Source organism: Aulonocara sp. 'chitande type north' Nkhata Bay, linkage group LG11 (genome assembly GCF_057382095.1).
Source record: "Aulonocara sp. 'chitande type north' Nkhata Bay isolate Kocher_YH1m ecotype deep benthic linkage group LG11, A_spYH_male_GT1.1, whole genome shotgun sequence".
NCBI lineage: Eukaryota > Metazoa > Chordata > Actinopteri > Cichliformes > Cichlidae > Aulonocara > Aulonocara sp. 'chitande type north' Nkhata Bay.
This window is the reverse complement of record NC_141354.1, coordinates 9,572,512-9,588,467: the sequence shown is the minus strand read 5'-3', so window position 1 is coordinate 9,588,467 and position 15,956 is coordinate 9,572,512. Positions and strand designations below refer to the sequence as shown.

At 51.7% G+C, this 15,956-nt stretch overlaps 2 protein-coding genes across 2 annotated transcripts; one reads left to right on the top strand and one right to left on the bottom strand.

Moving 5' to 3' along the window:
- Positions 1 to 2,195: 2,195 nt before the first annotated feature.
- LOC147318489 (histone H1.3-like) lies at positions 2,196 to 2,575 on the bottom strand. Its single transcript, XM_086309844.1, has one exon. The coding sequence runs from the start codon at positions 2,573 to 2,575 to the stop codon at positions 2,291 to 2,293; it is 285 nt and encodes a 94-aa protein (XP_086165970.1). The 3' UTR covers positions 2,196 to 2,290.
- A 9,292-nt stretch (positions 2,576 to 11,867) lies between these two features.
- On the top strand, positions 11,868 to 14,894 carry LOC147318488 (uncharacterized). The gene is made up of 4 exons (XM_086310451.1): positions 11,868 to 12,065; positions 12,989 to 13,137; positions 13,837 to 14,001; positions 14,079 to 14,894. The coding sequence occupies exons 2-4, from the start codon at positions 13,081 to 13,083 to the stop codon at positions 14,166 to 14,168; spliced, it is 312 nt and encodes a 103-aa protein (XP_086166577.1). The 5' UTR covers positions 11,868 to 12,065; positions 12,989 to 13,080; the 3' UTR covers positions 14,169 to 14,894.
- The last annotated feature ends 1,062 nt before the right edge of the window (positions 14,895 to 15,956 follow it).

The window sequence follows — 15,956 nt, the reverse complement described above, 5'->3', positions numbered from 1 at the left end:
CTGATCTCTGGTTGGTCAAACCAGGATCTTTTTTCTTTTTTCCACAAAAGTTTAAATTGTTGTCCTGCAACCTAGAGAGTCAATTTTTTTTTCTTGGATAAATTCAGTATTTGATAACAAGTGTCTGCTAAATTCTGTGTATAGTGCTGGCGGCGCGCTGCTGACGTCGACTGAGAAAATTGTCAGGCGGTGGAAGGAATACTTCGAGGACCTCCTTAATCCCACTGATACGTCTTCCGAGGAGGAAGCAGAGTCTGGGGATGAAGGGAATGGCCCGCCAATTTCCGGGGGCGAGGTCACTGAGGCAGTTAAACAACTCCTTGGTGGCAGAGCCCCTGGTGTTGATGAGGTCCGCCCCGAGTTCCTGAAGGCTCTGGACGTTGTAGGGCTGTCCTGGTTGACACGCCTCTGCAATGTTGCGTGGAGATCAGGGGCAGTACCTGTGGACTGGTAGACCGGGGTGGTGGTCCCCATCTTTAAGAAAGGGGACCGGAGGGTGTGTTCCAACTACAGGGGGATCACACTCCTCAGCCTCCCTGGGAAAGTCTATGCCAGGGTGCTGGAAAGGAGAGTTCGTCCGTTAGTCGAACCTCGGATACAGGAGGAACAATGCGGTTTTCGTCCTGGTCGCGGAACACTGGACCAGCTCTTTATCCTCTCCAGGATACTTGAGGGTGCATGGGAGTTTGCCCAACCAGTCTACATGTGTTTTGTGGACTTGGAGAAGGCATTCGACCGTGTCCCTCGGGGTGTCCTGTGGGAGGTGTTGCGGGAATATGGGGTGTCTGGCCCATTGCTACGGGCCATTCGATCCCTATACAACCGTTGCAAGAGCTTGGTTCGCATTGCCGGCAATAAGTCGGACTCGTTCCCGGTGGGTGATGGGCTTCGCCAGGGCTGCCCTTTGTCTCCGGTTCTGTTCATAATTTTTATGGACAGGATTTCTAGGCGTAGCCAAGTGGCGGAGGGCTTTCGCTTTGGTGGCCTCAGAATCTCATCTCTGATTTTTGCAGATGATGTGGTTCTGTTGGCTTCATCGGGTGAAGGCCTCCAGCTCACACTGGAACGGTTCGCAGCCGAGTGTGAAGCAGCGGGAATGAGGATCAGCACCTCCAAATCTGAGGCCATGGTTCTCAGCCGGAAAAGGGTGGAGTGCCCACTCCGGGTCGGGGATGAGTTCCTGCCACAAGTGGAGGAGTTCAAGTATCTCGGGGTCTTGTTCGCGAGTGATGGGAGAAGGGAGCTGGAGATCGACAGACGGATTGGGGCTGCAGCTGCAGTAATGCGGACGCTGCACCGGTCCGTAGTGGTGAAGAGGGAGCTGAGTGTAAAAGCGAAGCTCTCAATTTACCGGTCGATCTACGTCCCTACCCTCACCTATGGCCACGAGCTGTGGGTAGTGACCGAAAGAACGAGATCGCGGATACAAGCGGCGGAAATGAGCTTCCTCCGAAGGGTGGCTGGCCTCTCCCTTAGAGATAGGGTGAGAAGTTCAGCCATCCGGGAGGGGCTCAGAGTAGAGCCGCTGCTGCTCCACATCGAAAGGAGCCAGCTGAGGTGGTTCGGGCATCTGACAAGGATGCCCCCCGGGCGCCTCCTGGGTGAGGTGTTCCAGGCATGTCCCACCGGGAGGAGGCCCCGGGGCAGACCCAGGACACGCTGGAGAGATTATATCTCTTGGCTGGCCTGGGAACGCCTTGGTATTCCCCCGGACAAGCTGGAGGAGGTGGCTGGGGAGAGGGAGGTCTGGGCCTCTTTGCTTAGGCTGCTGCCCCCGCGACCCGGCCCCGGACAAAGCGGATGAAGATGGATGGATGGATGGATGGATGTCTGCTAAATTGACACTATTTTAACACTGATGAAAGATAACAAGCTAATTTTCATTGCATGTGTGTTTGTGTTTTTAGGCAGGTTTAATGCATGTCTGTGGAGCTGCATATCCAGCAGAGCATGTTCTCTGCCTTTCCTACACATTTCTCTACTATTATTTGATCATTTCTTAACCAATGTGCTATGAGTCCACTGGTCTTTGCATCACACTAAGTGACTTGGACAAGATGATAAACAGACTCACATGCTGAAGATGTTGTCTAATCTTCATAAGCTCTCTTGTGTTTGTGTTAGTAGGGTTAATGCCTGTTCTGTGTGATTCTGTATATGTTTGTATATGTTTCAGACTCCTTCACAATTTTCCAACTTAAGCAGTCAGTTTTCTTTTCCCCAGGTTTGCTAACCCAAATTTTGATTTCCCACATTTAATAACAAAATTTGTGTTCTCACCACTCTCATTCTATTGTCCTCTGATGCGGTTGCTGAAGTTCTGCTGCTGCTGCCTTCTTGGGCGACTTCTAGCAGGTCCTGCCGGTTTCTTGGCTTTGGTCTCAGTAGCCTTGTTCATCTTGAAAGATCCGGAGGCCCCGGTGCCCTTGGTCTGCACCAGAGTACCCTTCGCAACCAGGCTCTTGAAGGCGGTCTTGACACGGGCTTTGTTCTTGTCCACATCGTAGCCTGCGGCAGCCAGAGCCTGCTTGAGACCGGCCGCGGACACGCCGTTGCGCTCCTTGAAAGCGGCCATGGCTTTCACGATCAGCTCGCTCACGCTGGGGCCGACCTTCTTCGGCTTGGACCTCTGCACAGGGCGTGTTTATGATGGAGCTTTTCCGACCACAGCCGGCACGTTGAGCGCATCATTCAGGGTCCATTTCTTTCATGTAGCTATGGTCGCTAGCCAGCATGCTAGCCGCATGTGGCTTGCCGAGTCACTCAGTCCTTTCTGAACATGTTGACATGCTGCCGCCGCCGAACCTGGCCTCAGATCCAGCAAGCTTAGCGCGTTGATCTCCAAAAGGTCCCGAAAGCCAGAAAGACGTCAAATAAATGTCTCGTTCTAAGAGTTCAAACAAAAACTCCTCTTCACGCCGCCATCTTGCTCGGCAATGGGTATTTGTTTTTTACTGTTATGTCATTAAGCCTCCTGTAATCAATACAGGGACGGAGCGAGCCGTCCTTCTTACCGACAAAGAAGAGTCCGGCCCCGACAGGCGAAGAGGAGGGTCTGATGATGCCGGCCGCCAGGGAGTCCTTTATGTACTTTTCCATGGCTGCCTTCTCAGGATGAGACAGATTGTAAAGGCGGCTCGTGGGTAGGGGGGAGCCCGGTAACAACGTAATGGAACAGTCATATGGCCTGTGCGGGGGCAGTGCTTGGGCTTTGTCCTTGTTAAACACCTCCCTCAAATCGTGGTACACTGACGGTACGACAGAAAGGTCCACGGCAGCACTCGCGTCACGTGCGGGCTCGGGAACGGCTGACGGCGGGGCTGAGACGAGACAATTGGCATGGCAAAACGGGCTCCAACTTATTACATTTTGCCCAGCCCAATCCAGATGTGGGTTATGTAGCTTTAGCCAGGTGAAACCAAGGACGATGGGGATGCTGGAGGAATGGAACGTCAGGAAGGGGAGCCTTTCCCTATGGTTGCCTGAGGCGACTACAGTAACAGGAGCGGTACGGTGAGTGATGTGGGAGAAAACTTGGTTATCCAGTGCTTTAACTGGGAGGCTAGACTCCAACTCGAACAGGGGAATATTCAGTTGCTTGGCTAGTTTCATATCAATGAGACTCTGCTCAGCGCCCGAATCGATTAACGCCCGGGACGTGTGGGTTGCGGAGCCGAGCAAGAGCGTAACCGGCAACAGGAAGCGGGGCTTAGAATCACTATAGGTACCGCCCACCCGTATCCCCGGACTTACCGGCGGGCGTCCCCTTTTCCCTTCTCCGGACAGGCGGCAATGAAATGCTCCGCGGAACCGCAGTAAAAACACGAACGAGCGCGGCGACGTCTCTCTCTCTCTTGCGGAGACAACCGGGATCGCCCGAGCTGCATGGGTTCCGGTTCCGGGTCAGCCCTCTCCCCAGCGACTGGGGCTGATGGCTGAACCGGAAGTGGTGACGGGGGAATGTAAACAGGTGACGCACGCCGCACTGGCCGACGGGTGCTGGAGTTCCTCTCCCGCTCTCGCTCCCGCAGTCTGTTGTCAATGCGAAGCGAGAGCGTGGCTAACTCCTCGAAGGTAACCGGTTCGTCACGGGACGCTAGCTGATCCTTCATGTCCTCGTTAAGCGACTGCGAGTAGACTCCCTGAAGGGCTTTATCGGGCCAGCCGACTGCCGCTGCGGCGGTGCGGAAGTCGATCAAGTAGTCCGCGATGCTACGGCGGCCCTGGCGGAGATTTAACAGCCGGCGAACCGCACTGCCCACCGAGACGGGGTGGGCAAAAGTCCTTTTGAATTCGCCGAGAAAAGCATCGTAGCTACAGGACGGCAACGGGTGTGTGCTCAGGTAAGCCTCGGCCCAATTCAGGGCTCGGTCGCGCAGTTTCCCGATTATATAAGAAACTCGAACCGTGTCCGAAACGAAAGAGCGGGGCGAACGTCCGAACGCCAGCTCGCACTGTAACAGAAAACCGCTACAGGCCCCTGGGTCACTCGCATACGGCTCCGGCTCCGGGGAGGCCGCGTCGCGAAACAGGTGACCCCGCTGGGGCTTGGGATCCGCCGCGGGCTGAGGCAACGGCGCGGTCGGGGCGGGCAGCGCTGAGCTACCGGCGGCGGGTTCCGACTCCGCCGAGGGTTGAAGGGACTGAATGTCGGATTGCATTTTAGCCTGCTCGTCTGTGAGTGTGTGCACTTGAGCCAGTAGGTACTGCAGCGTCTGTTCGTGGCTACCGATAATAGCCCCCTGCTTACTGATCGCTACGCGGGCTGGGTCCGCTGTGTCCATATAACTGGCCTGAGTATACTGTCACGGCTCAACGGCACGAGGGAACAGGGATGGACACAGGCGCAGAAACCAACCCGGAAGCGAGGTGACAGAAAACAAATGATTTATTTCCGCCCACAGGAAAACAAAGGTGAAACACAAAGCGACGCCACCACACTAGTGGCGCGTAGGATTAGTCTGTGAAAATGAGGGCGACCTAGACACCTCTAGGAGACGGCTGAACAGCGGGGACAGCGGGGAGGTAGAAACAGGACTAGGTAGGGGCCGGGGCATTGGTTTCAGATGGAGGGGACAGGTGGAGCGGAAAACCCGGAAGCGGTCGAGGCGTGGGGAGGCAGGCAGGTGAGCAGTGGGTCGGCAGGCCACGTTGTGTGAGCAGCTGGCGGCCCAGGTCCAGGAGGACGGGAGCGAGGGGAACAAGATCTCCACTCCGGGTGCTATCGCTGAGGACAAGAAAAGACAGGTCAGTCATCACACGGCGTTAAGACAAGGTTTTAGGATGCTCCACTGAACTAACATGGGAATAGGAGATACTCAGGCGATGAGTGGTTGAGAGCGCAGGTCTGATATACCGCTGGCACGATTGCTCACAGGTGGTCAGCCAGGGAGGGGCAACCGGACTCCGCCTAAAGGAGGAGGAGCCGCTGTCTGAGACCTGCAGGTGCCCAACCAGACCATGACACCACCCCCCCCTCAAGGGTCGCCTCTCGGCGACCGGCCTCTGTAGAATGCCGAAAGCAAGGCGGGGTCGAGAATCCGGGACCGGGGAACCCAGGACCTCTCCTCCGGCCCGTACCCCTCCCAGTCGACCAGGAACTGCCTGCCCCTTCCCCGGCGGCGTACATCCAGGATGCGGCGGACCGTGAAGGCAGGATGCCCACCGATGAGCCGGGCGGGAGGCGGGCACAACGGACTCACAACAACCGGCTTGACTCGGGAGACGTGGAAGGTCGGGTGGACCCGTAACGAGGAGGGCAACTTTAGCCTGACCGCGGAGCGGCCAACCACCCGCTCCACCTCAAAAGGACCGATGAAGCGTGGGGCCAACTTGCGGGAGTCCGTCCTGAGGGGAATGTCTCTGGCGGATAGCCACACCTTCTGTCCCCGGGCGTAGGCAGGTGCCGCCTTGCGGCGGCGATCCGCGTAGCGGCGCTGGCGGGCGACGGACAGGCCCAAGGCCCGGCGGGTGCGCGACCACACCCGTCGGCAGCGTTGCAGATGGTGCTGGACGGAGGGGACCTCAAGGTCGGTCTCGCGCTCCGGAAAAAGGGGTGGCTGGTAGCCGAGAGAGGCCTCAAAAGGCGAGAGACCCGTCGCTGACGAGGTGAGGGAGTTGTGTGCGTACTCCGCCCACGGCAATAACGATGACCAGGAAGCCGGGTTGGAGGCAGCGACGCAGCGGAGAGTGGCCTCCAATTCCTGGTTGAGGCGTTCAGTCTGACCATTAGTCTGAGGGTGGTGTCCAGAGCTCAAACATGGCTTCGCTCCCAGGGATGTACAGAACGCCCTCCAGACCTGCGATGTAAATTGCGGTCCCCTGTCTGAGACGACCTCCGAGGGTATCCCGTGCAGCCTAAACACATGGTCGACTAGCAGATTAGCGGTTTCAGTGGATGTGGGGAGTCTCTCGAGGGCGACAAAGTGAGCTGCTTTGGAAAACCTGTCGACCACAGTGAGGATCGCGGTCTTGCCAGAAGAAACAGGTAGACCAGTAACGAAATCCAAAGAAATATGCGACCAGGGGCGCCGTGGAAGAGAGAGAGGCTGCAGCAACCCAGCCGGGCGTTGCGTGTTAGATTTGCCCCTAGCACAAACACAGCAGGCGGCCACATACTCCTTGACATCTTTATCAATAGACCCCCACCAGAAATACCTTTTAATAAGGGCACTCGTCCGCGCGCCTCCTGGATGGCAGGAGAATCTCCCCTTGTGGACCCAGTCGATCACTTTGGAGCGGGCCACCTTAGGGACAAAGCGGCGGTCAGGGGGCCCTGTGCCGGGGTCCGGCTCGGTCTCCAGTGCCCGACGGATGTCCTCCTCCACCTCCCACGTGAGGGAACCAACCTTGACGCTCGCAGGGAGGATGGTGGGCACGGCGGACGACTCCCCCGCGGCGTCAAACTGCCGGGAAAGGGCATCCGGTTTCACGTTGCGGGACCCTGGGCGGTAAGAGATTGAAAAGTTAAAGCGACTGAAAAACATGGACCAGCGTGCCTGACGTGAGTTCAGTCTCTTGGCTGCACGAATGTACGTCAAGTTCTTGTGATCTGTCCACACTATGAATGGGTGCTCCGCCCCCTCGAGATAGTGCCGCCACTCCTCCAAGGCCAGCTTCACAGCCAACAGTTCCCTATCCCCCACGTCGTAATTCCGCTCAGCAGGTGATAAACGACGGGAGAAAAAGGCGCACGGATGGAGCTTGGACGCCGTGCCGGAGCGCTGGGATAACACCGCCCCCACCCCGATGTCAGATGCATCCACCTCGAGAATAAACTGTCTCCCGGGGTCGGGGTGAACCAAAACCGGCGCCGAGGTAAACAGTGCCTTTAACTTGGTAAACGCTGCTCCGGCCTCCTGGCTCCAAATAAAAGGGAGCTTCGGTGACGTCAGCCGGGTCAGCGGCGCTGCTACCTGGCTGTAGTTCCTGACGAAGCGCCGGTAGAAGTTTGCGAAGCCCAAGAAGCGCTGCAGATGCCGCCGGGACGCAGGTACGGGCCACTGCACGACTGCCGTAACCTTAGCTGGGTCAGTCTCCACCTGCCCCCCCGCGAGGACGTAGCCCAGGAAGGAGACGGAAGGTGAGTGGAACACGCATTTCTCCGCCTTTACGTACAATTTGTTTTCCAGCAACCGCTGCAGCACGGCTCTGACGTGCGCCCGATGTTCCACCACGTCTTTGGAAAAAATCAGAATATCGTCGAGATAAACGAAGACGAAGCGGTCCAGGAAATCTCGCAGGACGTCGTTCACCAGGTTTTGAAAGACCGCCGGGGCGTTTGTGAGACCGAAGGGCATCACTAAATATTCGAAGTGCCCCAAGTGAGTGTTAAAAGCGGTTTTCCACTCGTCGCCCTCCCTGATTCTGACGAGGTGATATGCATTCCTGAGGTCTAACTTGGTAAAAATGGTGGCACCGTGAAGCGGCTCAAAGGCGGAACTGATCAGCGGCAATGGGTATTTGTTTTTTACTGTTATGTCATTAAGCCTCCTGTAATCAATACAGGGACGGAGCGAGCCGTCCTTCTTACCGACAAAGAAGAATCCGGCCCCGACAGGCGAAGAGGAGGGTCTGATGATGCCGGCCGCCAGGGAGTCCTTTATGTACTTTTCCATGGCTGCCTTCTCAGGATGAGACAGATTGTAAAGGCGGCTCGTGGGTAGGGGGGAGCCCGGTAACAACGTAATGGAACAGTCATATGGCCTGTGCGGGGGCAGTGCTTGGGCTTTGTCCTTGTTAAACACCTCCCTCAAATCGTGGTACACTGACGGTACGACAGAAAGGTCCACGGCAGCACTCGCGTCACGTGCGGGCTCGGGAACGGCTGACGGCGGGGCTGAGACGAGACAATTGGCATGGCAAAACGGGCTCCAACTTATTACATTTTGCCCAGCCCAATCCAGATGTGGGTTATGTAGCTTTAGCCAGGTGAAACCAAGGACGATGGGGATGCTGGAGGAATGGAACGTCAGGAAGGGGAGCCTTTCCCTATGGTTGCCTGAGGCGACTACAGTAACAGGAGCGGTACGGTGAGTGATGTGGGAGAAAACTTGGTTATCCAGTGCTTTAACTGGGAGGCTAGACTCCAACTCGAACAGGGGAATATTCAGTTGCTTGGCTAGTTTCATATCAATGAGACTCTGCTCAGCGCCCGAATCGATTAACGCCCGGGACGTGTGGGTTGCGGAGCCGAGCAAGAGCGTAACCGGCAACAGGAAGCGGGGCTTAGAATCACTATAGGTACCGCCCACCCGTATCCCCGGACTTACCGGCGGGCGTCCCCTTTTCCCTTCTCCGGACAGGCGGCAATGAAATGCTCCGCGGAACCGCAGTAAAAACACGAACGAGCGCGGCGACGTCTCTCTCTCTCTTGCGGAGACAACCGGGATCGCCCGAGCTGCATGGGTTCCGGTTCCGGGTCAGCCCTCTCCCCAGCGACTGGGGCTGATGGCTGAACCGGAAGTGGTGACGGGGGAATGTAAACAGGTGACGCACGCCGCACTGGCCGACGGGTGCTGGAGTTCCTCTCCCGCTCTCGCTCCCGCAGTCTGTTGTCAATGCGAAGCGAGAGCGTGGCTAACTCCTCGAAGGTAACCGGTTCGTCACGGGACGCTAGCTGATCCTTCATGTCCTCGTTAAGCGACTGCGAGTAGACTCCCTGAAGGGCTTTATCGGGCCAGCCGACTGCCGCTGCGGCGGTGCGGAAGTCGATCAAGTAGTCCGCGATGCTACGGCGGCCCTGGCGGAGATTTAACAGCCGGCGAACCGCACTGCCCACCGAGACGGGGTGGGCAAAAGTCCTTTTGAATTCGCCGAGAAAAGCATCGTAGCTACAGGACGGCAACGGGTGTGTGCTCAGGTAAGCCTCGGCCCAATTCAGGGCTCGGTCGCGCAGTTTCCCGATTATATAAGAAACTCGAACCGTGTCCGAAACGAAAGAGCGGGGCGAACGTCCGAACGCCAGCTCGCACTGTAACAGAAAACCGCTACAGGCCCCTGGGTCACCCGCATACGGCTCCGGCTCCGGGGAGGCCGCGTCGCGAAACAGGTGACCCCGCTGGGGCTCGGGATCCGCCGCGGGCTGAGGCAACGGCGCGGTCGGGGCGGGCAGCGCTGAGCTACCGGCGGCGGGTTCCGACTCCGCCGAGGGTTGAAGGGACTGAATGTCGGATTGCATTTTAGCCTGCTCGTCTGTGAGTGTGTGCACTTGAGCCAGTAGGTACTGCAGCGTCTGTTCGTGGCTACCGATAATAGCCCCCTGCTTACTGATCGCTACGCGGGCTGGGTCCGCTGTGTCCATATAACTGGCCTGAGTATACTGTCACGGCTCAACGGCACGAGGGAACAGGGATGGACACAGGCGCAGAAACCAACCCGGAAGCGAGGTGACAGAAAACAAATGATTTATTTCCGCCCACAGGAAAACAAAGGTGAAACACAAAGCGACGCCACCACACTAGTGGCGCGTAGGATTAGTCTGTGAAAATGAGGGCGACCTAGACACCTCTAGGAGACGGCTGAACAGCGGGGACAGCGGGGAGGTAGAAACAGGACTAGGTAGGGGCCGGGGCATTGGTTTCAGATGGAGGGGACAGGTGGAGCGGAAAACCCGGAAGCGGTCGAGGCGTGGGGAGGCAGGCAGGTGAACAGTGGGTCGGCAGGCCACGTTGTGTGAGCAGCTGGCGGCCCAGGTCCAGGAGGACGGGAGCGAGGGGAACAAGATCTCCACTCCGGGTGCTATCGCTGAGGACAAGAAAAGACAGGTCAGTCATCACACGGCGTTAAGACAAGGTTTTAGGATGCTCCACTGAACTAACATGGGAATAGGAGATACTCAGGCGATGAGTGGTTGAGAGCGCAGGTCTGATATACCGCTGGCACGATTGCTCACAGGTGGTCAGCCAGGGAGGGGCAACCGGACTCCGCCTAAAGGAGGAGGAGCCGCTGTCTGAGACCTGCAGGTGCCCAACCAGACCATGACAGCAGTCTCACACAGTGACCGCGTGCTTTGCTGCACACAGCGGCAAAGACTTAAACTTACTTGGTGTTGCTTAGCGTGTAGTATAGCCTCGAATCCCGCCGATCGCCATTCATCGAGGAGAAAAGACAGACAGGGCTCCGGCTCTCGAAGGACCAATTAATGATAGGTTTGTAGCTTGAATCTATCCGCTGGAACGTTGAAGACAATATAATTACACTGCAAAGCAAGACACAAGTAGGCAAGCTTCTTCATGTTTCTCGTGCACGGGAGAGAACCGGACAGGCACCGTTCCTTCGCTTGACCCCAGTTGCTCTCGTCCGTTCTCCCGTACCACTGTCCATTTATTGAGGTTACATGAATATGCATAGGTTCATTAACATATGACGTCTACATTCACACAAAGAGTACCTTGCCTGTGTGTGTGTGTGTGTGGGGGGGGGGGGGGGGGGTACTGCTGATCAAAGGGTCATAAAAGCACACAAGCAAACATCCTTGGTCAGGAAGAGGGTAGACCCCCCTCATCCTAGATAACACAGTAAGGAAGTCCAGCAGTTCATTTATCTAAACAAAAGGCTCTTATACTTAAACAGATATACGTGTGTTTACTATACCATAAATCAGCAAAGGAAGATACGATCTCTCCTCTGTAGGGGAGTGAACTCACCCCCTCTTCATGCCACACAGAGTTGTTACAGACCTCTTACACTCAGAAAAATTATGGTTCTTAAATGGTTCTTCAGATGTCTTCATGGTTCTTTAAAGAACCATCATACGTCAAAGAACCTTTTTATTTTGTGGATGGTTCTTCAGCTATTACAAATAGTTCTTTAAAGAACAAAAGGTTCTTTATCAAATCTAAGTTTGATGGTGTAAATGTCATAAATATTTATTCACTATAATGAGGCTGTGAATTATACTGTGTGTTTTCTTTGTGTGCATGTGTGTGCGAAGGGGAAGGGCGGGATACCTGGCAATTACCCTTTAAGAGAAGATGGTAGGAAACTGAATATTCAAATAAAAGTTAGAAATAATTGCAAACAATAGACACAATACACACATTCAAATACTGTACTTTAGTTTTAAATTTTAATAAAGCATTACTATTTTCTACTCCAAGGCATTACTTTTGAGATTATTATATATTTTTGAAAATATAGCATAATGATAATAATAAACTTTACAAACCACCCAGCAGTATGTAAAGTCAAATTATAAAATACAAGTAAATAACAACTGCAGAACAGAATGTCAGTGTAATGGACACAGACTTCGTTTTGACAAAGCACACTGCTTAGGTAAATGATCTGAGTAGTTGTTCATCACTGATCAATTTGTTAATATGTGTTTCGAGCCAAATAAATGACAGGGAGAGAGAGAGAGACGTCAGAACACGTCATACTATAACCTCCCGGGAGCGGACGGAGGGGGTCAGTCGTTGGGATGCGCATGCGCAGACAGAGTGTGCGAGCGGCGGGCCTTGACCTTCGGGAAAAAAAACTCACGGACGGTGACAGCGAAACGGATAACAGTCTTCAGTACCTGCTGGACTTTGAAGCTGTGGATTCTGGGACTGTTAGAAAAGGTAAAACATTTTCATTAAAACCTTATTACTGTTTTGTTTTTGTTACTCGTCATTGTAGCTTGCTGTTAATGTTGTGCTAACAGTAGCGATTAGCTAGATACGTTAGCCGTTGAGGTCAACGCAATTTAGTATCCAACTGTTTTCCTAACAAAACCACTGTTATAATTAAGTGAAGCTGCTCCCAGCTAATTTGAACCTTTGGCTTCTAAAATATGTGGTTCAATTGCGTGCTGCGTACATAACCTAATGTCAGCTAGACCGAAATTAAAATTTAATATATTGTTAAAGTCACTAAAATGGCGCCTGAAGCCTGTTATGACGTGAGCTCTGTGTCTGCTCTAGAAACTCTTGAAATTCTGTAGATCTGAGCCGTACATTAAATACTCACATGAACCTGTACTTTGAATTCTGTATGAGCTGTATAAAATACAGCTATGCATAAGTGTTTTGAATGAATAATTAGATTAGATAACTCTTTATTGTCTAATCGAATTATATAGAAATGAATAGAAATGTGACATGAGAAGGTGTGTCTTTGACTGTTCCTGCATAACTTAGTTTCGGACTAGTTGACAAGTTATGCTCCAGTCATTTGATGTTTCCAAGGTAGATGTTCTTTTGTAATATAGTTAATTTTTTTTGTATATTTCATTTATCCACCATCATACATCATACATACAAGCTAAGAAGAGGTCGTTATACTAACAAGAGGTATCGACGCCGGGCCAAAGTTCAGCACATGGTTAAAGTTTGTAATCCAGCCAGGGTGTAAATATCACTCAGCAGCCAGAGCTGAAGCAGGTAGCATCAACACATAAATCTACTCTACCCGGCTTAAATCACAAGAGCACCTCTGACCAAAAAGCTGTAGATTTTTCTTGTTTGCACAAATTAATCCAGATTCACATTAATTGTGTTCACAGCTCCAACAAAATGAGGAAGAGGAGGGGGAGAAACACAATTAGGTTGAATTACAATTGGATGGAAGGCGAGGACAAGGAGAAGGAAGCTTAGGATGAGGAGGAAGAAAAGCAGCAGGAGCATCTTTAGGGATCCCTATGATGTCATTGAGGTTGGTTTCATTAATATGGTCCTCTCACAAAGAACGATGACTTGTTTTAGTTCACCTACTTCCTGTATTAAATAGTGATGTGCAAAATGTTGTGAAAAACCATGGAGCAGGTACGTATAGTGCATCTGCAGGTAAATGAACATCAAATCTCTAAGACAGACTGAAATTTGTATATTTATCACCCTTATGATAAAACCCATGTCAGCCATTGGTTTATGGACTTTGTATTTTGAAGCCTCAACATTTGCTTTCTTGCTGTTGCTATGTTGGGACCATATTAGGATGAGGGATCAGAATCTGGAGTCATGCACACTATTGTTTCATTTAGTGTGTATCCATAAGATTCGTACAGCAGATCCAAGTTGTGCCTTGAAAACAGGAAAGTCGTCTGCATAGAGGAGAACTGTAATAGCAGGCTTGTAAAAAGTGAGGCTTTGTGCTCTCGTTTTACTTCTGTCACCCTGTTTTGATGCAGATTTCACTTGAAATCAGGCAAGAACTGGACTTATTTTTTTATGTGTTCTTGTGAATTGATTGTGTATCGCATATGTTTGATTTGACTTTCTGCAAGACAACAGTTGTCCGCTGGCCAAAAAAGTTTTCCAAATACCTCCACGTGATCTAGCCTGGATTTAGAAAAGAATAGCAAAAAAAATCTGCACCTCCTGCTTCAGATGCAATTTGTGTTTCTGTGTTCAGAGGCAGCGGCGAGAGGGGAGACCTCGGCTCATCCAGCTGGAGAGCCTGACCAGGAGGAGTCGAACATTAACTGAGCTCTTCCAGGGCACCCTGCAGACTCGGCTGTTGGCATCGGCGAGGGATGACGTGAACGCCAAACTGGAGTCCATCACAGGTCAACTGCAGGTATGCGAGTCAGACCTTCTGAGGAGGGTTTCACTTTTCTCTTCTTTATAATTTACTCTTTTCTCTATCTCTTTCAGCTCCTTGTCTCAGAGTGGGAGGGATTTGAAGCACAAAGGGAGGAACTTGTCATTTGGTTGGCTGATATGGATGTGAGGTTGACCAGCTGACAGGAAACACCAGTGAAAAACTGAAACAACTGCAGGTGTGGGCTTGTTTTGATATGACATATACAGGGAGTGCAGAATTATTAGGCAAGTTGTATTTTTGAGGAATAATTTTATTATTGAACAACAACCATGTTCTCAATGAACCCAAAAAACTCATTAATATCAAAGCTGAATGTTTTTGGAAGTAGTTTTTAGTTTGATTTTAGTTTTAGCTATTTTAGGGGGATATCTGTGTGTGCAGGTGACTATTACTGTGCATAATTATTAGGCAACTTAACAAAAAACAAATATACACCCATTTCAATTATTTATTTTTACCAGTGAAACCAATATAACATCTCCACATTCACAAATATACATTTCTGACATTCAAAAACAAAACAAAAACAAATCAGCGACCAATATAGCCACCTTTCTTTGCAAGGACACTCAAAAGCCTGCCATCCATGGATTCTGTCAGTGTTTTGATCTGTTCACCATCAACATTGCGTGCAGCAGCAACCACAGCCTCCCAGACACTGTTCAGAGAGGTGTACTGTACTGTACTGTGTTGTAAATCTCACATTTGATGATGGACCACAGGTTCTCAATGGGGTTCAGATCAGGTGAACAAGGAGGCCATGTCATTAGTTTTTCTTCTTTTATACCCTTTCTTGCCAGCCACGCTGTGGAGTACTTGGACGCGTGTGATGAAGCATTGTCCTGCATGGAAATCATGTTTTTCTTGAAGGATGCAGACTTCTTCCTGTACCACTGCTTGAAGAAGGTGTCTTCCAGAAACTGGCAGTAGGACTGGGAGTTGAGCTTGACTCCATCCTCAACCCGAAAAGGCCCCACAAGCTCATCTTTGATGATACCAGCCCAAACCAGTACTCCACCTCCACCTTGCTGGCGTCTGAGTCGGACTGGAGCTCTCTGCCCTTTACCAATCCAGCCACGGGCCCATCCATCTGGCCCATCAAGACTCACTCTCATTTCATCAGTCCATAAAACCTTAGAAAAATCAGTCTTGAGATATTTCTTGGCCCAGTCTTGACGTTTCAGCTTGTGTGTCTTGTTCAGTGGTGGTCGTCTTTCAGCCTTTCTTACCTTGGCAATGTCTCTGAGTATTGCACACCTTGTGCTTTTGGGCATTCCAGTGATGTTGCAGCTCTGAAATATGGCCAAACTGGTGGCAAGTGGCATCTTGGCAGCTGCACGCTTGACTTTTCTCAGTTCATGGGCAGTTATTTTGCGCCTTGGTTTTTCCACACGCTTCTTGCGACCCTGTTGACTATTTTGAATGAAACGCTTGATTGTTCGATGATCACGCTTCAGAAGCTTTGCAATTTTGAGACTGCTGCATCCCTCTGCAAGATATCTCACTATTTTTGACTTTTCTGAGCCTGTCAAGTCCTTCTTTTGACCCATTTTGCCAAAGGAAAGGACGTTGCCTAATAATTATGCACACCTGATATAGGGTGTTGATGTCATTAGACCACACCCCTTCTCATTACAGAGATGCACATCACCTAATATGCTTAATTGGTAGTAGGCTTTCGAGCCTATACAGCTTGGAGTAAGACAACATGCATGAAGAGGATGATGTGGACAAAATACTCATTTGCCTAATAATTCTGCACTCCCTGTATTTGATATGAAACATACGTCAGAGACATTATCCTAAACTGGACTAACAAAAGACCATGAGTACAACATGAAACGTACATTACATAGCGTAATGCTAAAGTTCATTGATCATTTTAATCATAAACTTGTTGTTGAAATATTTTTACTGAACATGCAAAC

Bases quoted from the DNA above. Each gene is read 5' to 3' on its own strand.
- LOC147318488 (XM_086310451.1), top strand. From the start codon at position 13,081: ATGAGGAGGAAGAAAAGCAGCAGGAGCATCTTTAGGGATCCCTATGAT. The intron at 13,138-13,836 runs GTTGGTTTCATT...TTCTGTGTTCAG, and splicing joins ATCCCTATGATGTCATTGAG to AGGCAGCGGCGAGAGGGGAG. The intron at 14,002-14,078 runs GTATGCGAGTCA...TATCTCTTTCAG, and splicing joins CCATCACAGGTCAACTGCAG to CTCCTTGTCTCAGAGTGGGA.
- LOC147318489 (XM_086309844.1), bottom strand. From the start codon at position 2,575: ATGGCCGCTTTCAAGGAGCGCAACGGCGTGTCCGCGGCCGGTCTCAAG.